We start from the raw sequence: 23,164 nt of genomic DNA, 5'->3' as shown, positions 1-23,164 counted from the left end.
GGGTTGTGTTCAGCTTTGCAGACTGTTCTTTACAGGTTAGAGGGAAGTGGTGCAAGAAGCCAAACATGGTTCCCACAGACCGGAGCCCCGGCAGTGCAGACTTCCCTTTCGTCATGGTTGGTTTTGCCAGTGACTCAGCCAGCTGTGGCTTTGGTATCAGAAACCTCTAGCTTGTTACTGGGCTGGAAGACTTGCCCCTCTTATTTTTATTCTTGAGCCCGCAGCCATAAAATTCAAAACAATCCGATATGAAGGTGTGGGTGAGTGTGTTGCCCTCTCTGCTCCAGGAAAATCCAGCTTGGGGATGTGCACATTCTGGTCGGATTTCCTTCTCTTGATTTTTTTTCCCGATGCTATAGATGAGTGGAAAGGGGCTTCAGGAACTTTAGATTGAGTATCTTTTGGGGTCATTTTTCTTCCTACCATGGCTAATTATCGCTCTGCTTCTCAGTTGCAGATCTGATCTCTTCTGAACACCTCATCGTGTCTCCATCCCTGGGACTCTGAATCCAGCAACTGGACCGCTTTGTTCTTGGAATTTGGGGTGTCGTCTCTTCTTACCTTTCCCTTTTCCCTTTACCCCACCCCCCTCCTGAGAACTCCTGAAGACTGTAGGATTGTCATGGAGTCCAGGGAAATCTTAAGCAGCTCCCGGCAAAGAGGGGGCGAGTCCGAATTCCTGCCCGGCTCCTCAGCCAAGCCCCCGGCTGCTCCAGGCTGTGCAGGGGAACCTTTGCTCTCTGCTCCGGGACCCGGGAAGGGGATCCCCGTGGGCGGAGAACGCATGGAGCCAGAGGAGGAGGATGAACTGGGCTCAGGGCGGGACGTGGATTCCAACTCCAACGCGGACAGTGAGAAATGGGTGGCAGGAGATGGCCTGGAAGAGCAGGAGTTTTCTATCAAGGAGGCCAACTTCACAGAGGGAAGCCTGAAGCTGAAGATTCAGACCACGAAGCGGGCTAAGAAACCCCCAAAGAACCTGGAGAACTATATATGCCCACCTGAGATCAAGATCACCATTAAGCAGTCTGGGGACCAGAAGGTGTCCCGTGCTGGGAAAAATAGCAAAACTACGAAGGAGGAAGAAAGAAGCCACTCCAAAAAGAAGGTAGGAAGCCCTGCCTTGTAGGATTTTTGTTTGTTTCTGTTTTTGCCATTTTATTCCCAACTTTTTCGCATTTATTTTCATATCACAGCTGACCCTTGAATAATGCATCCCCCCGCAGTTGAAGATTTGCATATAACTTTTGACTTAAAAACTCATAGCCTTAACTGGAAACCTTACTGGTAACATAAATCGTTAACACACGTTTTGTATTTGTGTGTATTATACACTGTAGTCTTAAAATAATGCAAGCTAGAAGAAAGAAAATATTCTTAAGAAAATCATAAGGAAGGGAAAATATATTTACTATTCAGCAAGTGGAAGTGAATCACCATAAAGGTCTTCATCCTCATCATCTTCATGTTGAGTAGGCCGAGGAGGAGGAGGAAGAGGAAGGGTTGGTTTTGCTGTCTCAGGGGTGGCAGAGGTGGAAGGAAATCCATGTATACATGGACAGTTCCAACCTGTGTTGTTCAAGGGTCAACTGTACTTCTTTACTTCTAAATTACCAGTCTCTTTGATGAAATATTTAGGGCCTCTAGAAGAAATGCCTCTTAGTATAATGTCAAGTTTATTATGACATCTTTTATCCACTTGAAAAAAATAGCTACTAGAATTGTAATTCTGCAGATTTCCCGTGTACTGTATAGCAGCCCACGGGCTAGGTCAACTAAGCCATACACAGTTTTGAGTTTTTTTTTTCTTTACTATTTGTGTGTGTTCTCATAGTCAGGAGTAGGATGTGGAAAAATTTTGGTCAATCAGAACAGTCAAGAACTGTTAAAACCTCGTTTGGTTTCAATCATGACTACTGTAAATCTTCCTCAGATGAATCACTCACCTGACCAAGGAAGCCCAGTCTTTGTAGTAACTGAGGCTCTTGCAAGGCTGAGAGATCATCATTCTGAAAACCAGTGAAGAACGTTAGAACGGGAACTAGAGAAAGAAAGAAAATATAATAATAAAAAAAAGGCAGGCAATTGGCCTGAACCTTTGTCCAACACGTCATGAACTTTGAAAATCGGTTATTGAATGAACTTGGTTGGTTGTCATTTTTCTCCTAAAAGTCAAATGTGGATCTGCAAGGCAGCTAGAGAGGTGGGTGTTGGTGTCAGTTGGTTGGGAATGAATAGGTCTGTGTTTGGCTGAATTTATTTTGTACCATAGGGGGTTACAGTGACCTCCATTGCTGGGAGGGGTGTAGCACTCAGCTGTGATAGCAGAGAACTGCCTTAATGCAGAAAGTTTTTGTCTACAAGAGTCTTTGGGGCTTAGGGATGGCTCTGAAAGAAGCCCTCTTGTTGACAGAGTTACAAGGTTCTAGGTTGTAGGTGTTAATCAGAGTCCTCTTTGTCTTTCTCTGCCTGACATTTGATCATTTATTTGGGCTTTAGCCATGGTGGATTAGATAAAAATGGTACAGATGAACGAACCTCTCTTCTTTATAGCTCAGAGATAATTCATAGCGTTTCTGTTACCAGTGGTTTTTTTGAGCTTTGGGGCAGTTATTTTCAATAAAACTATCTTTAGTATAGGGCTTGCATCCTTCCTCATACCAGGTATTTTGGCTAATTTGTTGCATTTCAAATCCAAAGAATGGGCTAGAAGAGACTTTTAGGGCGACTAGCTCCTCATGGTTTGCCCAGTAAACCAGTCCTGGTTTTAAAATTGAAAATCCTGCATCCAGGTACCTCCTCTGTTCCTGACAAACCAGGACAGTTGGTCACCTTACTTTAACATTTTGGAACACACAAGACCCTTTAGAAATTGGCTTGTTTTGCCAGAGCACAGAGGTTGTGCTTTCCCCTCCCCCCATCATAACTTTGTGGTGATTTCCGGGTTCTCTGTCATAAAATCAAAGATTGTCTTAACACATGTAGAAACTTTTGAGAGTCATGCAAGAAAATGCAACAGTTCGAATCAGGCTCTACATAGAAAGTGAGGCTTTGCTTTGCAGCTGGGTCTCTTTAGCTCTGAAAATGAATATCTGTGTCCAGCCATTGAGATGGCCAGTTATTTGTGTATTGTTGTGTTTTTGTGTGGGTGGGCTGTCTTGAAAACTGTGGTCACTGTTTTCTCTTCATCCCCATCACTACCAGTATTTAAGTAGCAGCCCACAGTTTGGGGTGTGCAAACCCAAATTCACTGCCCTGAAAAGAGAATACGTTGTCCTGATTAGGTACTACTTTTCCTAAAGCCACAGATTGTTCCCAAATATAGCTTCTGCCCGTTGGAATGCACAAAATAATGCTTTTGAATTTTTACCCACAAGGAAGATTTCAAAGCTAAAATGAGCAACAGACCTCAGTTCTCATATCTGAAATTCTCAGGCCAGTCACATACTCATCCAAAAATCTGGTTGCCCTTTATGGACTTTGTTTGAAAGAGATTAAATTGCTTATTTGATCATGTGATTTGCCAAGTAAGCGTTTCTATGCCCCAACAATTGGAGGGGACAGAGAGGAAGGAGAAGGGCTGAAATTGAATGCACAGTGCTCTTTTATGATGACACCGTGATGGGAATACCCTACAAAGCTTTCTAATTGTTAGGTGCTTGTTTCATGTTGTTCTTCTCCGTCCTCGCTACATTTAGTTATGCCTGGCACTATTACTCTCCAGAAATGAATGAATAAAGTTATCATCACAGAGACTCAATTATTTGATAGATGACAGGAACATTCTCGGATCTCTATGGGATTAGGATGTTAATGTTATTCCCCGTCCAATTTCTGTTGTTTCGCAACCAGAAAGTAAGCAAGAGCTGACGCTGAGGTTGACAGGTGGAAACTTTGCCTGCCATTTCTTCCTATGGACACATTCAATGGCATGAATTTGCAGAATTTACTCATTTGTATGAATGGAAGTAGGTGATCAGTGATTTGGGATAGGGAAAGATGAGGATGGCATTTTGTAAGCAACAGATGGACATCAAGACCCTGAAGTCAAGTCTTTTGAATCTTTTTTTGATGTGCACCACTCTTTGAAGAAGTGCAGATGGAGTGGCTCCAGGGAACCAGGTCTTACTCTTTTTTTTTTTTTTTTTTTTTTGAGACAGAGTCTCACTCTGTTGCCCGGGCTAGAGTGAGTGCCGTGGCGTCAGCCTAGCTCACAGCAACCTCAAACTCCTGGGCTTAAGCGATCCTACTGCCTCAGCCTCCCGAGTAGCTGGGACTACAGGCATGCGCCACCATGCCCGGCTAATTTTTTGTGTGTATATATATTTTAGTTGTCCATATAATTTCTATTTTTAGTAGAGACGGGGTCTCGCTCTTGCTCAGGCTGGTCTCGAACTCCTGACCTCGAGCGATCCACCCGCCTCGGCCTCCCAGAGTGCTAGGATTACAGGCGTGAGCCACCGCGCCCGGCCCAGGTCTTATTCTAAGAGCGAGGAAGGAAGCTCTGTTGAGCTGGTTCTTGCGAGTCCTACTTGGGAATCATCTGCGCGTACGTGCTGACTTTGAGCAAGAGTTGAGCAAGCCTGTGGACCAAATCTAGCCCCCTGCCTGTTTTTGTGCAGCTCACAGGCAAAGAATGGTTTTTACATTTTTAAGAGATTAGAAGAAAATCAAAAGAAAAATACTATTTTGTAAAAGGTGAAATTCAAATTTCAGTGCCCATAAATGAAGTTTTATTGGCACAGAACCAAGTCCATTTGTTTACATTTTGTCTACAACTGCTCTTGGATTGTAATAGCAGAGTTGAGCAGTTGTGATAGAGATCCTATGGCCCCTACAGCTTAAACTATTTAGTATCTAGCCCTTACTAGAAATGTTAATTGACTCTGGCTTAGGGAAAGGACATAGAGTTACAGGATAACAAGGGTTTTGTTTTATTTTGTTTTTTTGTTTTTAATAATTCAACCTCCCAGTTTGGAGGCTGGGAGAAATTAGGTGATACAGTATGTGCTTTTATTTTTTTTTTTAAGTGAACCAATTAATTTTGTTCAAGTCATTGCTTGACAGCCTCAGGCAATGACGGCTTATATTGGATCCCAAATGATTTTGTTTCCATTGGTTTTTGTAAAAAGAAAGCTCCTCATGATAACAGCAGCATGCCTCACATATCATGGGCTAGTTCTCTCTTAGATTAACCCTAGTTATACATGGCCTACTGCTTTGGGGTGAAGGGGTGTGTATCTAGCATCCTCAAGGGCTTCATTCCAAATGTCAAACCTAGGACGAACTCTCCAAACTAAAGAGGGTTTATAGAAGGTCAGGGAACATGGCCACTTAAGTGACAGGATGTACGGAGGGCCCATGAATGGTATACCTCACTGGCTCAAGGATCCATGAACTCCTCTAACCAGGGGATAAGTTTCCTCCCTTACATATGAAACTAGGATGGGAATTGAGATGTTATTTGGGAAAGGGTTAATGATGAATGGATTTACATGAGGTGTGAAAACAGCATTTGGTAGGAAGGAGAGGTTGAGGAGAGAGTTCAGAACCTTTCAGGACCTCAGAACTCTCTTTTGGATAGGTTGAGCTTTGCAGGTAGATGCCACACATGCAACCTGTTCTTTATCACAGGACCAACACTGTTGCATCTTAAGCTTACTCAGGTAAGTGACATCATAACTTATGTTTCCTCTAGTTCTCTTCTAGGTCACTCTGTAAAATCAATAGAAAGCATGAAGATAAGTCTCAAGAAACAAGTTAATGAGCATGAACTTGAGCATAAAGTTGAACTCAAAACATGAGCATAAAAAGTTCCAGCAGCAACAAGGTTTTGAAGAGGCTCCTATCTGAGCAGAGCTTAGCAGCTCTTCTCTTTCCTGAGGACCTTGGGAGTCAGGGACACCCATCTAGTTCAATAGCAAGAGGAGGACATGGGTGTTCTAGACAGACTCCATATAGTGGCTCAGGGAAGGAGATGTGGTGTGGTCTGACGCCAAGTGGGTTTGTGAATTTGGATCCAGAGAATAACCTTGCTGAAGCCCCAGTTTCCTCATCTGCCAAACAGAGTTGATGATATCTCCATAATATAACTCAATAGAAGACTTTAGGAAAAAAAAATGGATAATTTACAGAGCACACATCATCATAATAGTTCTGAGTTACTGAGCTATATGGCAGGCCCTCTGCTAGCTGTTTTACATGTACTCACCTTCTATATTAGTTCTTATAACAATCCTGCCAGGCAGGTATCATTTATTTATAGGTAATTGAGGCTCAGATTGCTTCAAAGGAAGAGGATCTGGAAGGGACAAGGTTTTCCTCAAAGCCAATTCTATGAGACTCCAAGCTAATGTTATATTCCAGTCCCTAAGTCATCACACTCCATAAAAGTAAAGGGCTGCAGGAAGGTAAGGATCACTGGAGCATTTCTTCCACACTTTCCCATATTAGCCGAGGTGACAGGATCATAATCTGGCACATTTTCCTTTATTCCAAGTGTTCCAGGGTTTTCAGGGAGCTTTCAAAGCCTCATTAATTAAAACCTTATTTTTTTTGGTACTTCATTGTATTTAGGAATTTCATTTGCTTTTGACAAACATACAACATCTATTTCATTTCTTTGGACTTAATTTTCCCTTCTCCCCAGCACCATCGGGAGACCTTATTTCCTCTAGGAGCAAGGACTTCAACCATATATCCATCAGGTGGCTGTCATGGTTCTGCGAACATGCTCAGGGTTCGTTCTTGGCAACCCCACCTAGACCATCATCATGGGTGTATGGAAAAACTCTCGTATTCTATTCGGAACACTCACAGCCCACTCCTGGAAACCTATTAAGTCATGCATTGATTTCCTCCTTCCTCAATAGCACCTTCTTTGTGCCAAACACACAAAGTATGGAGAGGAAAAAGGTTTTTTAGGTGTTGTTGATGGAAAGCGAGGTTGGCATCAGATTGCAGAGAGTAATGAATATCGAATAAAGAAATGGGTTTGGATTTAATTCTGTAACTAACAGAACTGCTCAGCAGGCTTTGAACTGGGGAGAGGGAATGCGTAGGAGCCTGGGGAAGTTGGTGATGCCGTGCAGAGGAGCTTACAATCGGAGAGATGAAAGGGGAGCCTTTTGGTAACACAGCTGTCAGTGAGGAGAGGCTGCGCTAGGGTTCTCCATTTTTCCAGGAGGGTGTGGAGGTGCATATTTCTCTCTTGACGCATAATGGTTGTAGCAATTGGGTGTACCAGGTAGGTGAGGAGGGGAGTATGGGAGGAGGTGTTGGGCAAGGCTCAGAATGCCTGACCCCTGGCCGCTGCACCCAGAGTTATCTCCTCCTCCACCCTGGTGGATGGCCCTGAGTGTCCACAGAGGGTCTTCCACCCTCCTCATGGTTCAAGTGTCCCTCCCTTGCCATCCTCCCCAGCCAGCACTTTCTCTGTCATTCCCAAGTGTATTGCTTGATGAAAGGCTTTGTCTTGCTTCTTCTTGGGGTGGGAATGTGGTTTCTTGGACTCCTGGAGTATGAGCTGCTTCTTCTACAACCCTCATTCTGACTTGGAGAACAACAGGTCTCGCCAGCATTTCTTTACAAGAGGTTGAATTTTCCTTGTTGTTTAGTTTTATTTTTTATCTCTTGAGATTTTTTTTTTTTAATAAAAACATTTCTTTTGAAGTGCCGCATTCCTACTTGCTCATCAGAGTGCCTGGAAATTGTGTTTCCTGATAGGTTTCTCTCTGATTTTGTTACAGCTAAAGCAGCATGGAGGGTGGGGAATGGCTTTTTCCGCAGGGCAGCAGGGAGCAATGGACATGTGGAGCTGAAAGCGTGAGAGGAAGAACCTTGGACTTGGGGTTGGGAGCCCTGGGCACCGGCTCTGCTTCTCTTACTAATAACAACATTCAGAAAGCATGCTTTACCTCCTTGCTTCGCAGTTTCTGCATGTTTAAAAAAAAAAGAAGAAGAAGAAAAGGAAGAAAAACCAGAACAGCTTTTGATCTCTGAAGCCTTATTTCTGTGCTAAAACCTAGAAACTTTCCATTCTAGGTTTTAGCACAGAACAGAAGAGCCACTCTGTTCATTTGACGGGGCAAGTCTTTCTCTTTAAGAATACTAATTACTATAAACATAGATTTTTGACCTTTCTTTGGACCCACTGTTCCATCATCAAAATATTTCCTTTTTGCCCCAAATGTCTGAAGGCCTAAAATCATGGGGGCAAAGGTCAGAGTTGAGCTTAAAAAGTGATGAGATTTGCCGAACTTGGGCTCCATGAGGATATTCTGGGAATATTTGATTCTTTTATTTTCTTTCTGTTTGGGGGATTCTCTGGGGCTTTAAAGCATTGAGCAGCCTGTTTCCTTTTGCTTTTGGTATTCCCTAGGTGGGCTGTTTCTCTCTGGACTTCCCGAAGGAAGGTTCTTTGGTGAACTCTATGTCATTGAAGATAAATCGAGCAGAGTAAACAGCAGAAAACTGTGTTCTGTTCTGCTGGAGAGTTACTCACTCTCTGAAGCATGGCCAGTGTGCTCTCTGCGTAAAATTCTGGGTGAGGAATACAGGATCTCTTAGGAGTCCCTCCTTTGAGAGTAGATTAGAACTTAGATCCCCTGATTCCAGGTTCTGTGCTAGAATCTAGACTCTGCTGCCTGCTTGCTCTCTTTAACCTTGGCCAAGGGACTTAACCTCTGGAAACATTTCCTGGCAGTATGACAATCAGAGATAACAGCAGCACCTCCTTGCTGATGTCACTGTGAGGATGAAAGTACCCGCTGGGTGCCGAGGCAGCACCTTGCTCAGTCTGCCTTGCTCTCATTCCTGTGTGGTGTCTCTCTCTCTCTCTGACCACCCGCAGGAACGTCCTCAGTTGAGGCACACAGTGACCTGCGGTGGTGCTGGGTGCCTGGGAGGCTTGGGCTGTGTTGAGTTATGTCAGCGGGGGCGCAGCACCCATGTCTCATTTCTGATGCCTGCACAAACATCTAGTAGAGCATATCACTAATACTTTTTTTTTTTTTTTTTTTGGTGAGGGTGGTGGTGGGGATTGCTATAGGGATTTATTTAGAGATGGTTCAAAGGTCTTTTATCTCTGTGGTCATTTATCTGCCAAACCAGGATTACTGCTGAGCACAAAGGATGACTCAAAAAGAAAGTTTGAAAGCGGTGTCAAAGGAACCACCAAGGGGGGTTCAGCTGGCGGCTGCCGCGCTTCCAGCATCTGCAAAGTCGGGCCCTCGTCCCATCAGTGCAATTCTGCATCCTCAAAAAGTCCTCTCATTGCTGCCTTTCTAGTTGACCCTCAGTTATATTTCCTTTTTTATCCTGAGTAAAAGGCAAGAGAAACAATCGCTTTTGGCCTTTCCCCACCTCATCCTTTGACTCTTCTGATTCCTGCAACTTTAAGTTAGAAACATCCCACTTTAAAAGTACAACAATGCAGAACATCCCGGACACCCCCTGCCTGCCTTGCTGATTAGACACGAGTGGCTTTGGTGAGGAAGCCACTGGGACCCGCTGAGGGCAGCCAAGGTGGAGAGCGAGGGGACGAAGTAGGGAGGGTCTCAGAGCCTGGGCTGGAGGCCTTGGTTCAGGTTCCTGACAGCATTAAATACAGAAAACGAACAGCACCAGGCATTGAAGCCATACATTTTAGGAGGTTTTGTTTATTCACAATAAACTAAAAATTTGTGTAATAATTTGCACATGGCCAGGCTGCTTTGGGGGAGGCCTTCAATTCTATGGTCCTCAGGGTGACTTGACTTGGAAGATTGACCTTAAGGCTCTGGGTGCATGTCCCCGTGGAGGGGGACTCAGTGGCCAGAGGAAGAGGCTGCCAGAGGGGAGGGCAGGGGTTCAGTAGGGCCAGTCCCCCAGGAGGCATATAGACAGACACAGCATGCAAACACCCGCACAGACACTTAGTCACACTGTGTCATACCGAGTGGGCACAAGAGTCTAATTATGCGCTGGGGAAGCAGTGAGCCCTCTGGTGCCGAAGGAGTGCAAGCCCAGGCTGCCTTCTGAGTGTGTGGAACACCAAAAACCACAGCCCCGCATTGCGGGAGGTTTGCCCTACATAGCCTCTAGGGCATTTTCCCACTTTCCATAGTGTTCAGATGATTTCTATGCAGGCAAGGGCCGCCCTGTGTATCTGGAGTGTGCATTTCTCTCTGAAGTCCTAGGTTGTTGTTTTCTTTCCCTGCCTGCCCCTCCCTCCGGGGGCCAACTTCCCTCACCTCCCCACCAGCCTGTGACCTCACCAGGGGAAACAATGGAGGCCTTTATTTACTCTGAACAGTCCAAGCAGTTCCCACCTTGGTAGCTGGCCTGTGAGGCCATTTGATAATCATCGTTAGTATCAAATGCAGTTTGCTTTGGTGTGTTTTCTAGATCTTATTTATTGTGTTTTTTCCCCAGATGGCCTTCTTTGCCTCCCACAAGTTTCTAGCCAGTTTCACAGGTGGGGGGTGGGCAGAAAATTCTCTAAGGGAGTTAGAGAGCACCTCTGTCCCCCCAAGGTGGGCCACTAAGCTTTGCCAATAAGAAGGAATCGCTTATAAATACACATTTGCCCGGGAGTGTAGGCAGCCTTTTATGCCAGGGCAGTTGGTTCATTTGTTTAGTGTTGCTAATGAGAACCCAGCTCAGGAATTTCAGCATTTTTCACAGCAGACTATACCCCTGGAGGACTAACTTACAGCAGTTCCCTCTCATGGTGGAGCATGGGTGTAGCTAACAAGGACCTCTTTTTAGTGTACAGCGGCACCCTCTGTGATTTCTCCATCTTTGTCCTTTTTGGGGGGGCAAAGAGGTAGAAAGTAATTTATTTGGAGTGTGTGTCTCTTCCTCTTCCTTGGATCAGGAAGGCTCTTCCTTGAACTGTCCCGGCCTTGTTGGCTACCATTTAAATAGATGGCAGGTCACTGTCTTGTGCTGAGCTTTGAGTGCTGCTGGATCATGAAGGAAGCCAAGATGGGGAGATCCAGAAAGCGTCTGAGAAGGAGGAGTTGAATCTGTTGAGGACACAGGGGAGAATCGGGCACCAGGTCAGCAGGCAGGAGAGGGCTGACAACAGAAGCTCTAGGGCAAAGGAAAGGAAAGTCACAATTGGGTCCCACTTCCAGAATCATGGATATCACCGAAAGTCAGAAGAGCCTGTGAGCATTTCTATTTCAGCGTCCCTCTTACACAAACAAAATATACCTTCCAAAGCCCCTAAGGCATAGTTATTTGGCTGCCTCTCAGAGGCCCTCAGGGAGGGGACTCGCCTCCTCCTGGGGCAGCCTTTGTTTTAGAAAGCTTTTTCTTATATTGCACTAGTCATCTCTTTTAAAACCTACATATTTCCAGTTCCTGAAAGCGTTCTTTGGATTCCATGGTTTCCTCATGCCAAACTACCCTGGTTCCTGTGCTAGGAATGCTAATTTTTCAGCGTCCCTCCTGAAAGGTGAAGGTGGGGAGAGCTCACAGATCAGAGTACAATACCAGGAGGTGGTCTAGCCCTGCAGAGTGCCAAGGAATTGTAACCTCCTCTGCTGTAGACATAGTACCTCTATTAACATGACCCTGGCTGTACCAGATTTCTAGCAGCTTTGTCATTGTTGACATATACAGAACTAAAGGTCAAGGAAACTCTCCCAATTAATATTGCCTTATGCTACGTTTGCTAGTCCAAACCATCACATCCTACATTCAATAGATTCTCTGGGCCCAAATTCAGGTGTTTGCATTACTTTTATCATCTCTTTGTGCACAGTGCTAGGCAGAGATGGGAATCAAATACTAGTCAGGTGGTCTGGTTCGGGTCTAGGGACTACACAGAAGGCATAGAAACTAGACATCCTTGAAATGTAGATGCCCATCTTGCTCGGAATTCCTTTTCTGTGCATCCTCTAGTGAGACATCCTTAGATGGCTGCCATCTCTGAACCTGGTTTCTCATTTACATAATGGCTTCCTTTATGTAAATGCAGGGGCTGTTAACTGCATGTTGTCAAAGGTAAAGTATTTTATTCCCAGTTTTTGTGGAAGCTCTCTGAGAACAGGAGTTATATCTTTTCATATGATATCCGTTTATGTTATTTCCCCAGCCTAGACATTAAACAAGTTCTTGTTAGCTCTCTGCCAATGCAGATAGTTGCCCGGAAAACACTCTTCTCTACCAAAACAGCTTCTGCCTCGTCAGCCCTGTGTATTTTGCAATGGTCCCTTAGAAACATCTGAAATCTTCCCTTTTTGGTGCTCATATCCTGATACTACAGCAGAGCTGAGGCATCTCAGTGCTACAACTATCCACAGAGTTGTATGGGGTGCTCAGCCTAAGTGCTACGTGGGGTGTGTAGAAAGATCTTGTGAAGAAGAATTGATCTCGGGACATTGAGAGAAAAACTCAGGGCAATATGTTAATAATTAACTAGCAAAATACATGTTCTAGATCATGCATAGTGTGGAAAATTGAGAGCAACCGTCGCATCGGCCCAGCACCTTTGCAAAGTGTACTCACATCCACACAACTGTTGCCCCTTTCTGGTTTGTTCTTCGGCTAATTCGGTGACGTAGCTGTAATTCCTCCCTGTTTTACAGACCGGAGAAAGGACTGTGAGGGTTTTAGAATGGCTTGCCCAAGATTGCAGCTAATTACTTGGGGGGTGAGGGGTGTTGAGGCCTCAGACCCTCAGGTCTCCTGGTTTCCAACAGCAGGAAGCTACCTTTGAATGATCCACCCCAGCTTGTCCTCCTGGAGCATCCGTAGTAGGAAATAGTTGAGTCCTGTGTAGCTCACCGGATCGCTTCTGCCGCTTGGCCCTGGCTGTGGGTAAACCCCAGCACTGCAGCTTCTTCTCGGAGACCCAGAGCTCCTTTCCTGACTGCCCACAGCCATGTCGCTCTTCCTGCCGCATTATTCTGAAAATAATCTGAGCGAACGGCTACGTGGTTCCGAAATGTTAACGGTGCAATGGAAACCGAGGTTGCACTGCTTTAGAACTGCCCTGTAGTAGATTTCTAACAAACTATAGTCTCTGATTAAACTTTTCCATCCCCCACTTCAATATCCTCTCATCCCCTGGCCTTTCTCCTCCTCTGCTCTTAATAAAGCCCCCAGAAGTGGCCGTGACAGACAACAGCTGCAGGTCGGAGTGGTCAGCAGATACCCGCCACATGGCGCAATTGCCCTTTGTGAAATTCTGGGGTGAGAGGTCAGCCCTCTTTGCCCATCTTTGTCATTTCTCAGTCATCTGTATCCTGGTGGCAGTTGTGTTATCCCAGCATCCTTCCCCTACCCCCACCTCCCCCCCACCCTTCTGGGGAGCCCAGGAAAAAACCATCTGCTGAGTTGGCTTTCAGAAGATTTTTTTTTTTTTTTTAAATACCAATTTCCCTTTGTTCCAAGGCAACCTCCAATCAGGGCTGGTGTCTGCCGGGTTTGGCGAAAGGCTGGTATTGTGTTTCCTGCTCCCGGAGGAAAGGTTGTCCACTTGCTTTTCTTTTTGATTCGATTCCCTGCCATTCTGCAGGAGAGTCAGAGGTTGCAGCTGCCGCTGTCAGCTGTAGAGGGGGGACCCCCTTGTTTAAGAACCTACATGTTAATCCCTTGGCAGAGGGAGAAAAACAAAACAAACAAAAAAAAAAAAACAGGGAAAAAAAATTAAAATCACTACTAACAAAAGTCTGTCTTTCTTTCAAAAGTCTTTCTGTTCCCATCTTGTCCCATAAGTCATGCTAAGATCCTACTGGTTGCTTAAGGGTAGGCCTTGCTGTTCTTGAAGCTTTTCTCGAAGAGTCTTTGGTGTCCAGCCTCTTGTGTTTTCTTATTCCTTTCTGAGGAATGTGAACTGTGCGTGAGAAGCGTGGGAGAGTCGTTCTTTTGTGGGAAACCCGAATCACAGAGCAGACCAATGGCTGTGCAGGTTGCTTTCCTGGACATGACCGTGGCCACCACTTTGGTACTTACCGTAGCTGAGAACTCTACCAAGTGCTTGACACCCATTGTCTACCACATCTTCCCCAGGACCACAATGGAGATGTCATTATCCGCTTTTTACAGACTAATCCAATGAGGCACAGAGACCTAGTCTAGGAACTCGCCTGGGGTCTCCGAGGCAGCCAGGAGGCTGTGACCCCAGTGCCTGCCCTCCTGGCTCCGAGGCAGCTGCTCTGGCTCCTCACACGGTGCTCAGGGGGCTGAACCTGAGGTGGGAGCCCGAGACCCTCCCCTCTGACTCTGCCTTCTGGGAAACTCACAGCGAGGTGTTTTCTCAATCTTCCCATTTCTCTGTCTGTAAAAGGAGACCACAATAGCTAGATGCCAGGAAACCAGAGAGACAGTTTGGTCAAATCTTGTGAAAGCTTTATAAGGCCTTCTACCCCTGAAGCTTGTGCTTTTGTCCTCTTCGTCTGTCCTGCCCTACAAAATTAGTAAAGCTCATCTTGGCAGATGTAGGAGACGCCGGGCCCCATCCTCTCCTGCACGGTTGTGGGCAGAGCGTGCTGCTGGCCTCCAGCCCTGCGGGTCCCCCTCTCTGCCCACCCCCATCTCCACTCAGGGGCCTTTGCAAGGGGTTGGCCCTTTACGCAGAAGGGTGTACTTTGCTCCTTTAGGGTGATAAGAGCAGGGATCCGGGGAAGGAACACATGATCACATCATGAGTTTCCTAAATTGGTGCAAATATGTAAAATCCTTAACGCTGTTCTTAAACACACCATTTCCTTCCTTCTCTCACTGTTGGGCTAATCCTGTGACCCACAGCATGGGGGGATGTGAGGATTCCCCTAGAATGGAATATAAGATAAAACAAACACAACAGAGAGAACAGATAGGGAGAGAGAGAGAGAGGTCAAGGTTTCTCTTTTACTTCCTCCTGAGGACATAGAATTTTTCTAGATGACATAAAATTCATGTGTATGTGTCTGTGTATGTTTATGTGTGTATTTTAATTTCCTAAAATACCTTGTAGGTTCCTGTCAATGTGGATTATAAGAAATGTAGCAACTTTACGAAGCAATGAATGCAACTTTGCTCCTAAAGCTGTCTCATAGAGTCCTCGTTCAGCACCTTACCCTGGGAAATGAGGTGGTTTTTACTAAATACTCTCTCCTTTCCTTCTTTTTTTAATACAATCTAGTATGAAAACAAACCATGTCTGAAGCAATTAGGGAGGAATAGAAGGTGGCATGCAGACACATCGGACTAAGTGAGGGAGGTGGCAAGTGATGGATGTCCCCAGTCGGGGTGGCAGTGAGTACAGGGCAGACAGTGGGGTCAAAATGGTCCCAATGCTCAGCCCTGCCAGCTGACTCTGGGGTTAGCCAGAGCCCCTTTCTCTGGACCCAGAGCTCAGGGTCACCTAAAGCTGCAGACCCCAGAGCTATGAGAAGCAGGAGGAGCAGGAGGAAGTGTCAAAAACAAAATTTAACCTCAAAACAGTGGGCTTTGCTGAGCCTGGGAAAGATGCCCTAATAAAGAGAGAGTCACAGAGCCTAAGCTTCGATGCCCCAGCTGATGCTAATTATCCCACTTGACGTGCTTTCTCCCTCAGCATCACTGAGTCATTCATTAATGTATTCATTCATTCAACCGCAGATATTTTCTTCAATAACTATTTGCTGCATGCCAGGCAATATTATGGAGATACAACTGGGTATTGTTCCTCAAATGTCCCAAGTGGGGTAATGTTGTCTGACTCGTAAGTTACACCAAAGTAGGAATGGAGACGGAAAAGCTTCTCCATAGCACCTCAACTAGAAAGGAGGATGCCAAAGAGTCTCAAAAAATGCCTTGTAATTGACTGGTTGATTCAATCAAGTGAGAGCGACAGTCTGTGCCTAATTGAAGAGACAGACAGGAAGCACCTTTGAGTAGAACGAGACGAGATGTGAGTTGAAGGCATCCATTCTGCTGTTCGTGGGGAGACACACGTGGCTTTAGCGTATTGATGTAGTGAATCTATGGGATGTCCTTGAAATTCCCAGCAGAGAAAGGAGAGGAGAGAACAGTAAACTTGAAAAGAAACCTGAAAAATCATGCATCACACATTTTAGCAGAGGGAACAGAATCCAAAAAAAGTAGAGGAGGAAATAGAAATGGAAGTCTGAGAAACAGGGGAAGGTCAAAACACCTGAAGGCCCAGTGTGTTGGGGTAGACCAGGTGCAAGGGCGGAGGCCGCGTGAGAGCTGCCACTTCCAGGGGAGGAAGGGGACAGTATCAGAGAGACAATGGCTGCAAGGGCTGGAGGGCAGGGGACTGGCATGTGCTTATAATGGCATCAGCATTTCAAGGTCTGGGGCAAGGGGCTGCCTTTGAAAGCCTTCATCGGTCCAGGTGACCTTGCTAGAGGAGGAACAGAGAGTACCCTGGGGAAGCCTGGCCTGCGGTTCTGGGAACTTTGCAAAATGCTTATTGGGCCATCCAAGGTCCTGGCAGTTTCCTGTTGGTATCAGAGCTGCCGGCTACACCATAAGGGCAGCTGTGCAGGTGTGTTCGGAGAGGGGCAGCCCCAGGCTGTGTCCCCCTCCACCTCCAGGGAGGAGCAGGTGCTGAACTTCTGGATGCCTGCCTTTCCTTCTGGCTTCATTCCTAAATGACAGCTGACCTTTGCTCCCAATTTTAGACTTGCAGCAGATTCCGCTTTGGCTGGGCCCGATTGAGGGAGCAGCCGTAGCTGCTTCTGCTCCTCTCATTTAACACGGGGAGATAATTGTTGGTCCTTGGAGCTTGTCTTTCTCAGAAGAGGACAGTCCAGCTGTGGGGGGTGCAGGGGTCACAGCACACAGCCCGTGGATCTGGATGGGAGGACAAATGGGTGAGGCGATGCTCCAGATCAAATCCAGAGAGCATCCAGAGGATCCTCGAATCATTCCACCCTCAAGTTTCTCTGCGGAGCTCGGCCGAAGAGCGGGGTGTGGTTTGGTGTGCATGTTAGAGTTCAGTGCTGTGCGCACATACATGTATACATGTGTATGCATGTATAGCCTTGGGGAAGATAGATAGCATATACAATCTGATAGAGCCCTGGCCCAAGAAGCAAGAACTTTAGTCTCTGCCCCTAAACACCTGCGTTTCCTCACCCTCTGCTGTTCTCAGAGGTCCGATCTTGAAAAGAAGGCAGTGAAGCAGAAGATACTGTTGTCTATTCCAACTCTGATATCCAGGAAATCACTATGGATATACCTATTAATATTAATATAAATAGGTATTCACATATAAGTGTTTATCAAGACATTCATAGGTAAACAAATTTTATCTAATTATCAGTGTAATAATGTACATATTTTCTCAACAGCTGCCTGCTGTAAGTATCAAATGCATATTTATCTGAGAAAAAAGTAGACACATTCAGCCACACCTAATATGAATGATGCCCAGGAATGAAAACGGAGAAGGCTGGGTGTGGTGGCTTATGTCTGTAATTTCAGTACTTTGGGAGGCCAAGGTGAGAGGATTCTTGAGGCCAGGAGTTTGAGACCGGCCTAAGCAGGAGACTCCATCTCTACAAAAAATGGAAAAATTAACCAGGCATGATGGTGCCTGCCTATAGTCCCACCTATTTGGGAGGCTGAGGCAGGAGTATTGCTTAAGCCCAGGAGTTTGAGGTTGCTGTGAGCTATGATGATCCCACCATACTCTAGCCCTGGGCGACAGAGCTAGACTATGCCTCAAACAAAAAAACAAAAACCAAAAAAAAAAAAAAAAAAGAAAGAAAGAAAGAAAAAGGAAAAGAATCACGTGGGTACCTGGGCAGGTGAAAGGATGCAGAGCCATCACTCCAGATTTGTTCCAACTTTCCTGGCCTAGAAGGAAACGTCTGAGCTCTGGGTCTTGTTGGGGGAGGTTAGGCCAATGTATGATGCTTATGTTGTACCTGATGCTGGGGTATGTGAGGGAGTCCAGGGGGTATGGATGAAGAGGGGAGCCTTGAATGGGCCTTGAAGAAAGTATAAGATTTAGGCAGGAGGGATTGATGGCCGGGGAGAGTGCCGGAACCATTGTGCAGAGGGCAGAGCGCTCACGGTGGGCCTCGGCTGTGGTGAGCAGCCCAGACCTGCTGGCCTGCAGCTTGACCTTGGTAGGAAGGAGTGGAAGGAGGCCTTGGTAGGACAGATTAGGGAGAGTTAACTTTTTCCCAAGTGCACTAAGAAAGTAACAGAGCCCCCCACCTCCACCTGGGAATAAGAGAACGAGGGAGTGTGCATGGTGCTGCTTTAGGACATCGTAATGCAGCTAGCCGTGGAGGGGAGTGAGCCCAGAGGAGGACCAGAAATTCATGCAGCACCCAGGGAAGATCAGAAGTGCTCTCGGGCTCTGCCATCACGCTGAAGAGGCCGAGAGAGCCTTCAGGAAGGAAAAGGAGCCGCCTCCAACATCTTGATTCCTGCGACCCGGGGAAGTTCAGGCATTTTCTGAAGAATTCATCGATTCATTTTCGTAAGAATTCATAAGTGTCTCACTGACACTTACGGGAAGCTGACCGGGAGGGGCCTCATATAAGAAGAACTTAATAAGGCATCACAAAGGCCCCCAGTCCGGCCTTTGCCTTCGAGTCTTGTTTCCGCCAGTTGTGCCTAGTATAGGACTGCACGGAGGAAAGACTTTATCAGTGTGTCTTCTTTTGCTACGTAAACCCAAGGTTCACTTCCCATATTTCAGGTCAGTTGTGGCCTATTATGTGGGAAGGTTTGGGTGTCATCGGATAGGTTCACTGTCTGTTTCTGGTCCATTTTGTTTTGTCTATGCTTTTCCGCTCATTCCTTTTCTGCTGCTGATTTCTCCAGCTCAGGACAGGATCCAGTACATTCCTTTTTTACCCCTGACTACAAATAAGGCTTTCAGAGATGGGGGTGGTGTGGCTGGGGGATGGAAAAAGCCAGTATGTGTTTGCTTCCCCCATGGTCTGCTTGCAAACTTAGGTTAACCACCTTAAATGCGACCCATCCGTACATAGTGTGGATGAACAAGCTGCACTTTTCCTGTGTTAGAAAAGAACAAAAATACATATGGCCGTGATGGGGAATTTCCCCCACCCTCAGAAGGTGGGGGAACAGGGCAGTGGTGTCAAAGAACGAATTAGTTATGGCAAATCTTGTTAGTGTCCATTGTAAGCAGAGAAGCTAAGCCATCTGTGGCCACTTGCAAAATTGTTTCTTGTTTGTTCAGGCTCCCCACCGAAGCAAATCTTTGTGGCTTCTGATAATTTGCATATTATCACTTGTTTGCCAACTAGAGGGTGTCTGGACATGTGTATGTGAGAGGCCAACTGTGTGGACACGTATGTGCGTGCCGAAAGGAGCCCAGTGTTGGTATGCCCTTGAAATAGATGTTTGGGGGCTGACTTTGATTGCACTCTGGGCTTAGGAGGAGAGGGGAGTATCCCGGGACATCCTGTTACTATTATTTTTGGACATTCCTGGTCAATATCTCTGATTGCCTTCTTGTGTCCCCTCCTTTGCTCCTCCCTGGAGTCGCCTGCTGCCCTGCCTTCTCACTCATTTTTGCCTCAATTTCTAAGATCTTAATTGGTGGTGTGTGTGGGCAAGAGGTGGAACATGTTTAGGGCAGCTCTTTCTAAACTAAGAGAGAGAGAGATGTCTGTTTGTTTGCCACCAATGTGACTGAACAGTGTTGTGCCAAAGATACTGCTGTTTGATCTCCATTCACTGTGCACCTGTTTATGGTGGATCTATGGTAGACAATTGGTATTCAGGTGCTATAGCTGTTTAAAGCTATCCACAACCCCTGTCTTCGGGGACTTTCCATGGAGTAGACGGAGCATCACGTGCTCTGTGGATGAGCCAAATAAAATTTTGGAGGACATGAGCAGAGAGATTGGTCGCTGTGGTCTGTGGCCGCTGAAGGCTACACACCTGACCATGGAAGGCAGGTGATTGTGTAGGACATACAATCAGGAGGGCTCTCGTCCTAGGCTTCGAAGACTCCAAGTTGACCAAAGAAAATGGTAAATGCAAATATGCAAAAATTCGACTGCAAAAATACTCCCGCTCATCATCACAACATCCTGTGTGAAGGATGCTGTGGTAGGATTAGAACTGGGGACAAGAGTTGGAATCCTGAGTTTTATTTCTAACAGCACCAATAATTAATTCTCTCTGCAACTGGCCACTTGATTGGCCCAAATTTCCATGCACCTTAATCTTTCCATTGTGAAATGGGCAATCTTGCCTTCTCTTCCTCTGGCTTTCCTTTATACGAAACAAACTCCGGCTATAAAGAAAGTTGCTGCTTTCATCTCTTCAGAAGTCCTCTTTTTACACTGTCGGGCGGTATTCTCCGTAGCTATTGGAGAGGGTCAAACTGTTTTTCGTCGCTTGATGGATACACACAAAGAATGTTAAAGCAGAAAGAGACCTTGAAGATCATCAGAGCCGTCTTCCCTTCACAGACGAGGACGGAGAGCCCAGATCAGTGATGTCTCATGGTTTGTTCAAGATCACATGGCCAATCAGTGACAGTGTGGAAAAAACCACGCTTTCTAGTCATCACAATGCTGGGTGCTAAAATGAGACAGGATCTCGACTGCTGTGGCCAGTCATTGCCCCTGCATGGGAGTCTGCCCTGCCTGTTGGCGTGGCCCATCCTAATACAGTCTGGCACGTCTCTCTTGAACCCTCCCGAACCCACCACGCCTTTGCCCAGGATAATCAGATAAAGGAGGCTTTTATTTCCCAGCTGCCCCGTGCGTGCAGCATTCAGAGGAGAGGGGCTGGCCATGGGGGTGGGGAGAGGAGAAAACATTTGTCTTTCAATACTGGCCTGACATGAAAGCGTCACTGCCGGGCATTTTGAGAACCCAGCTAAATAATGGTCACAGCCAAGACAAAAGATAAAACTGACCCACTAGTTATGCAGTTACTTAAACATGATTTACCCTGCATAATGCTGCCTGGGACCTGAGGGTCTCCTTTCTAACGAGCCAAGAGACAGCACAATTAATTACATGGGAAGGAGTGCTCTCAGACACCAAACTAGTCACTGCGAAAGAAAAAGTCCTTAAATATTCCACGCTGTCCTCCAATCCTGGCAGAAGCACACAGAAGTGGCGCAGCTCACGTACTGGGGGACATAGGCAAGGACAGGGAAACCAGGAGCCCTAGTGATGCTCGTGTTGGAAGTTGGGGAGGTGGGAGCCATGGGGGTTGCAGTGATTGGGGGCAGGCAGGGCAGGGGTCTGGAAGGGAATTGTCACGTGGTTTGCCTGAACATGAGTGTTGGGAAGAGCTGACTAGGAACTCTGCCCCGTACTGCCCTCGTGGCTGTGATTTCCCTCCTGTGCGTGCGTCTGAAGGCCAAGCCCTGCACCTCTGACCTCAGTGACATGCCCAGCTGGGGTAGTTAGGATGTGGGGCGGGGGAGGGGAGCAGGCCTAGACCGGAGAAGAGGCTCCAAAGGCAACATTTAGCCAAGTACCAGTGGAAGCCTAGTTGGAGGATGTCTCCCATGCACTGCGATATGCTAATTTTTCTCACCATCTTCTGATCATACGAGCAAATTTCAGCAGTGCTCTTCTGACCCTAATTGCTTTAGGGGCGTCGCTATACCTCCTTTGGCTAAACATAGTAGCCGGGGGACATCAGCTCTGGAGTGGAGTGTCTGGGCTGGGAAGATGAGAAGGTAAAGGCCAGAGGATTTGAAGGGGGCAGGGTCAAAGGTTAAAGGCCAGGGGTTAGCAGCAAGCAAAGGCCCAGGATTGAAATATTTGCTGAAGGCTGACAGGCAACAGAATAGAGGCAGACAAGTGGCAAATTCCTGTTTTCTCCTCTAATTGAGAAAATATTTTGAGTGGTATTCAGTCAGACTGCATAATGAGTGGGGGTGGGGCCGGAGGTGGAGAGAGAGAATATGAATGAGAGAGAATATTATTAAATTACGGCAAGAAACTGGAGTGACTGCAGAGTTCACGGAGTTGTGTAGATGTGGCCACCCCCCGTTGCCTCCTCGTACTGGCACGAGGTCTCCTCACCACCCATTCAGCACATGGCCACGGAGGACCTACTTCCCCTGGAGGTCTTAGTAGCTGCCCCCAGGAGTTAGCATAAGACCAATGACAAAGAGCCCAGGCCTCCCTCGCCAGGGTAGGGAGACACACGAGCAGGTGATTCTGACACCCCCTGAGACCCTTGATTTGATGCTGTTATTGTTGTTTTCTCTGAGCACCTAAATCTCGTAATCATCTGTGTCTGCTCACAGTTTAGTGAATAATTTTATATAATTTCACATCTAAGAGAGAATATAAAGTGACTCCTGCACTAGCGCTGGCTGTCCCAGAGCATCACTTCTCAGTGGCATTGCCCGGCACTGCTGTGTGGCAGGGCTGGGGCGGGGGACGTAGGGAGGGGGGTGTCTGTCTGGGTTTGGGGAAGTGATTGGGAAATACAGCGCTTGTGTCTTGACTCAACCATAGCCAGCTGCTCCTCCTCCTTGCTCGGCCCTGCCTGCTCTTGCTTGAAAGAAATGGCTCTAGTATTTCAAGAGCACAAGTTCATTTGGGTTTCCAGGCTGACAGTGAGTCTTACGGATGGTTTATTCACTAGGACGTTCAATGAATTATAGGGGCACAGAGCTGAGAAGGTCTGGAGGCTCGTTTTGCAGAGGGGAGCCCACAGAAGCTAAGTGATGTCCTCACGGTGCTGTGCGAGGTTATGGGGAACAGAGACCCTCCCTCCAGCCCCCTGGCTTCCCAGCTGCTCTGGGTACATGGCCACCTCTTCCAGGAAGTGATGACTCAGATCATTTTCATCAACAGATCTCACCCTCCCCCACTCCGTTTTCTTCCCACAGCCACCAAAGCCAATAATAGACTGAAAGCAGTTTCAATTTTAGACAATTTCCTTTTTTACTTAGAAATCTATGGTTAGAAAAGTGTGATAGGGTGGTAATGGCAGCTGGGGTGGGTGGGAAGGGAGGCATGAGACTCTTCAAAGGGCTTTTCCTGGCTCTCAGGTAGCCTGGAGGAAATTAGAACTGAGAACCTTCAGGTGACCTTGAGTAGGTCTCTAAAAGATTCCTTCCACTCTGAAGTTTTTTGACTTTTAAGTTCAGAAGGGAATTTCCTCCCCACCAATTCAGGGGCCATTCCTAAAGCTTCATGAAGTTCTTATGTAATGTTTAAACTTTACCAACTAACTCATGTGAGTTGTTACAGATACTTTGTAAGTG

General features: G+C 46.5%; 1 protein-coding gene across 2 annotated transcripts in view; it reads left to right on the top strand.

Moving 5' to 3' along the window:
* The first annotated feature begins 530 nt into the window (after positions 1–530).
* Positions 531–23,164, top strand: part of SETBP1 (SET binding protein 1) — a 324,719-nt gene continuing 302,085 nt past the window's right edge. For both annotated transcript variants that reach the window (XM_069468035.1, XM_069468034.1), the window contains exon 1: positions 531–1,108. In XM_069468035.1, the coding sequence (XP_069324136.1) occupies positions 623–1,108 (486 nt within the window). In that variant the 5' untranslated portion in view covers positions 531–622. The remainder of the gene's footprint in view (positions 1,109–23,164) is intronic.

Source organism: Eulemur rufifrons, chromosome 5, assembly GCF_041146395.1.
Source record: "Eulemur rufifrons isolate Redbay chromosome 5, OSU_ERuf_1, whole genome shotgun sequence".
Taxonomy (NCBI): domain Eukaryota; kingdom Metazoa; phylum Chordata; class Mammalia; order Primates; family Lemuridae; genus Eulemur; species Eulemur rufifrons.
The sequence above is the reverse complement of the archived record's forward strand: the minus strand, read 5'-3'. Positions and strand labels throughout refer to the sequence as shown.